Source organism: Volvox carteri (assembly GCF_000143455.1).
Source record: "Volvox carteri f. nagariensis unplaced genomic scaffold VOLCAscaffold_27, whole genome shotgun sequence".
Lineage (NCBI taxonomy): Eukaryota > Viridiplantae > Chlorophyta > Chlorophyceae > Chlamydomonadales > Volvocaceae > Volvox > Volvox carteri.
In genome coordinates, this window is record NW_003307570.1 from 99151 (window position 1) to 100212 (window position 1062).

The 1062-nt window shown below is 61.8% G+C and overlaps 1 protein-coding gene across 1 annotated transcript in view; it reads right to left on the reverse strand.

The window, feature by feature from the left end:
• The window catches only part of VOLCADRAFT_92589 (uncharacterized protein), a gene marked incomplete at both ends in the record, with an annotated part of 8770 nt that overhangs the window by 3963 nt on the left and 3745 nt on the right, over positions 1-1062 (reverse strand). The window contains 3 exons of the mRNA XM_002952022.1: positions 96-161; positions 333-398; positions 884-963. Of these exons, the coding sequence (XP_002952068.1) occupies positions 96-161; positions 333-398; positions 884-963 (212 nt within the window). The remainder of the gene's footprint in view (positions 1-95; positions 162-332; positions 399-883; positions 964-1062) is intronic.

Sequence of the window (1062 nt, forward strand, 5' to 3'; positions counted from 1 at the left end):
ATGACGCGACCGAGCGAGGGAAGGAGGGGGAGTGTTACTGGCACTCCTCCTCCTCCTCCTCCTCCTCCGCCATACACGACCTTCCCAGCTCCCACCTTAGCGAGGTGGCCGGTGTCCTTGGCGGTGTCCTCAGCCGCGTGCTTGCCGCTGGTGAACCAGCCCTGACGTCGGGGCGGGGGGAAAGACGAACCACCCCGTCGGAACCGGGGGGGGGGGGAGAGGGGGTAGGCAGGTAGGTAGGCAGGTAGCGGTGAACGGAACGTGCAAGATGTGGGGAAGTAAACCCCGGGCCCGGGCCCACCTACCGGGCCCACCTACCCGCTACCACCCACCTTGCCCGTGTGGGTCACGTCCTTCGCCGTATCCTCCGCTCCGTACTTGATGTCCTTGGCGGTGCTCTGAATGTGGTGGTATCAATGTATGTATGTATGTACGGGCAGGTGTGTATTACGTATGCAGTGAGCCTCAAGCAAGGCGGGATGGGAGGGGGAAACACACACAGGCCTCCAACACGCGGAGATGGCTGTCAAGACCAGATCACTTCACTTCACCTTCCGGACAGTAGTGCAGTCCCCTGTATAACCCGAACACGACCGATCAAGCCGGTCACCACCAGCACATCCTAGATGGTACCCCCCGACTCCGAAACCACCCTATACCAGCAGCCCCCGAGGTGGCCAAATCGAATTGTGTGGGGGGGGAGCTGTGGGGGTTATGTCGTCTTCTTACACACCGTGTAACCCCCGGGGGGGGCTGATGCCCCTTTCCCTCCTAATTGGGGGGAGCTGACGCCGGCCCGCTACAAAACCATGCATACATACATGCGTACATACATATACTTCTCCCCCTTCTCCCCCTCATCCTCCCCCTCCTCCGTACGCACCTTGACCGCGTGCTTGGCGTCCTTGGCCGCGTCGCTGACAGCGTACTGCACATCCTTGGCGGCACTCTCCGCCTCGTGGACTGTATACACACCCCCATCATATGATGGGGACCAGGATGGGGCCCCCAATGCGGCCAGGGTGGTGGGACGTATGTGAGCGCTGCTGGACGCGGAATCGC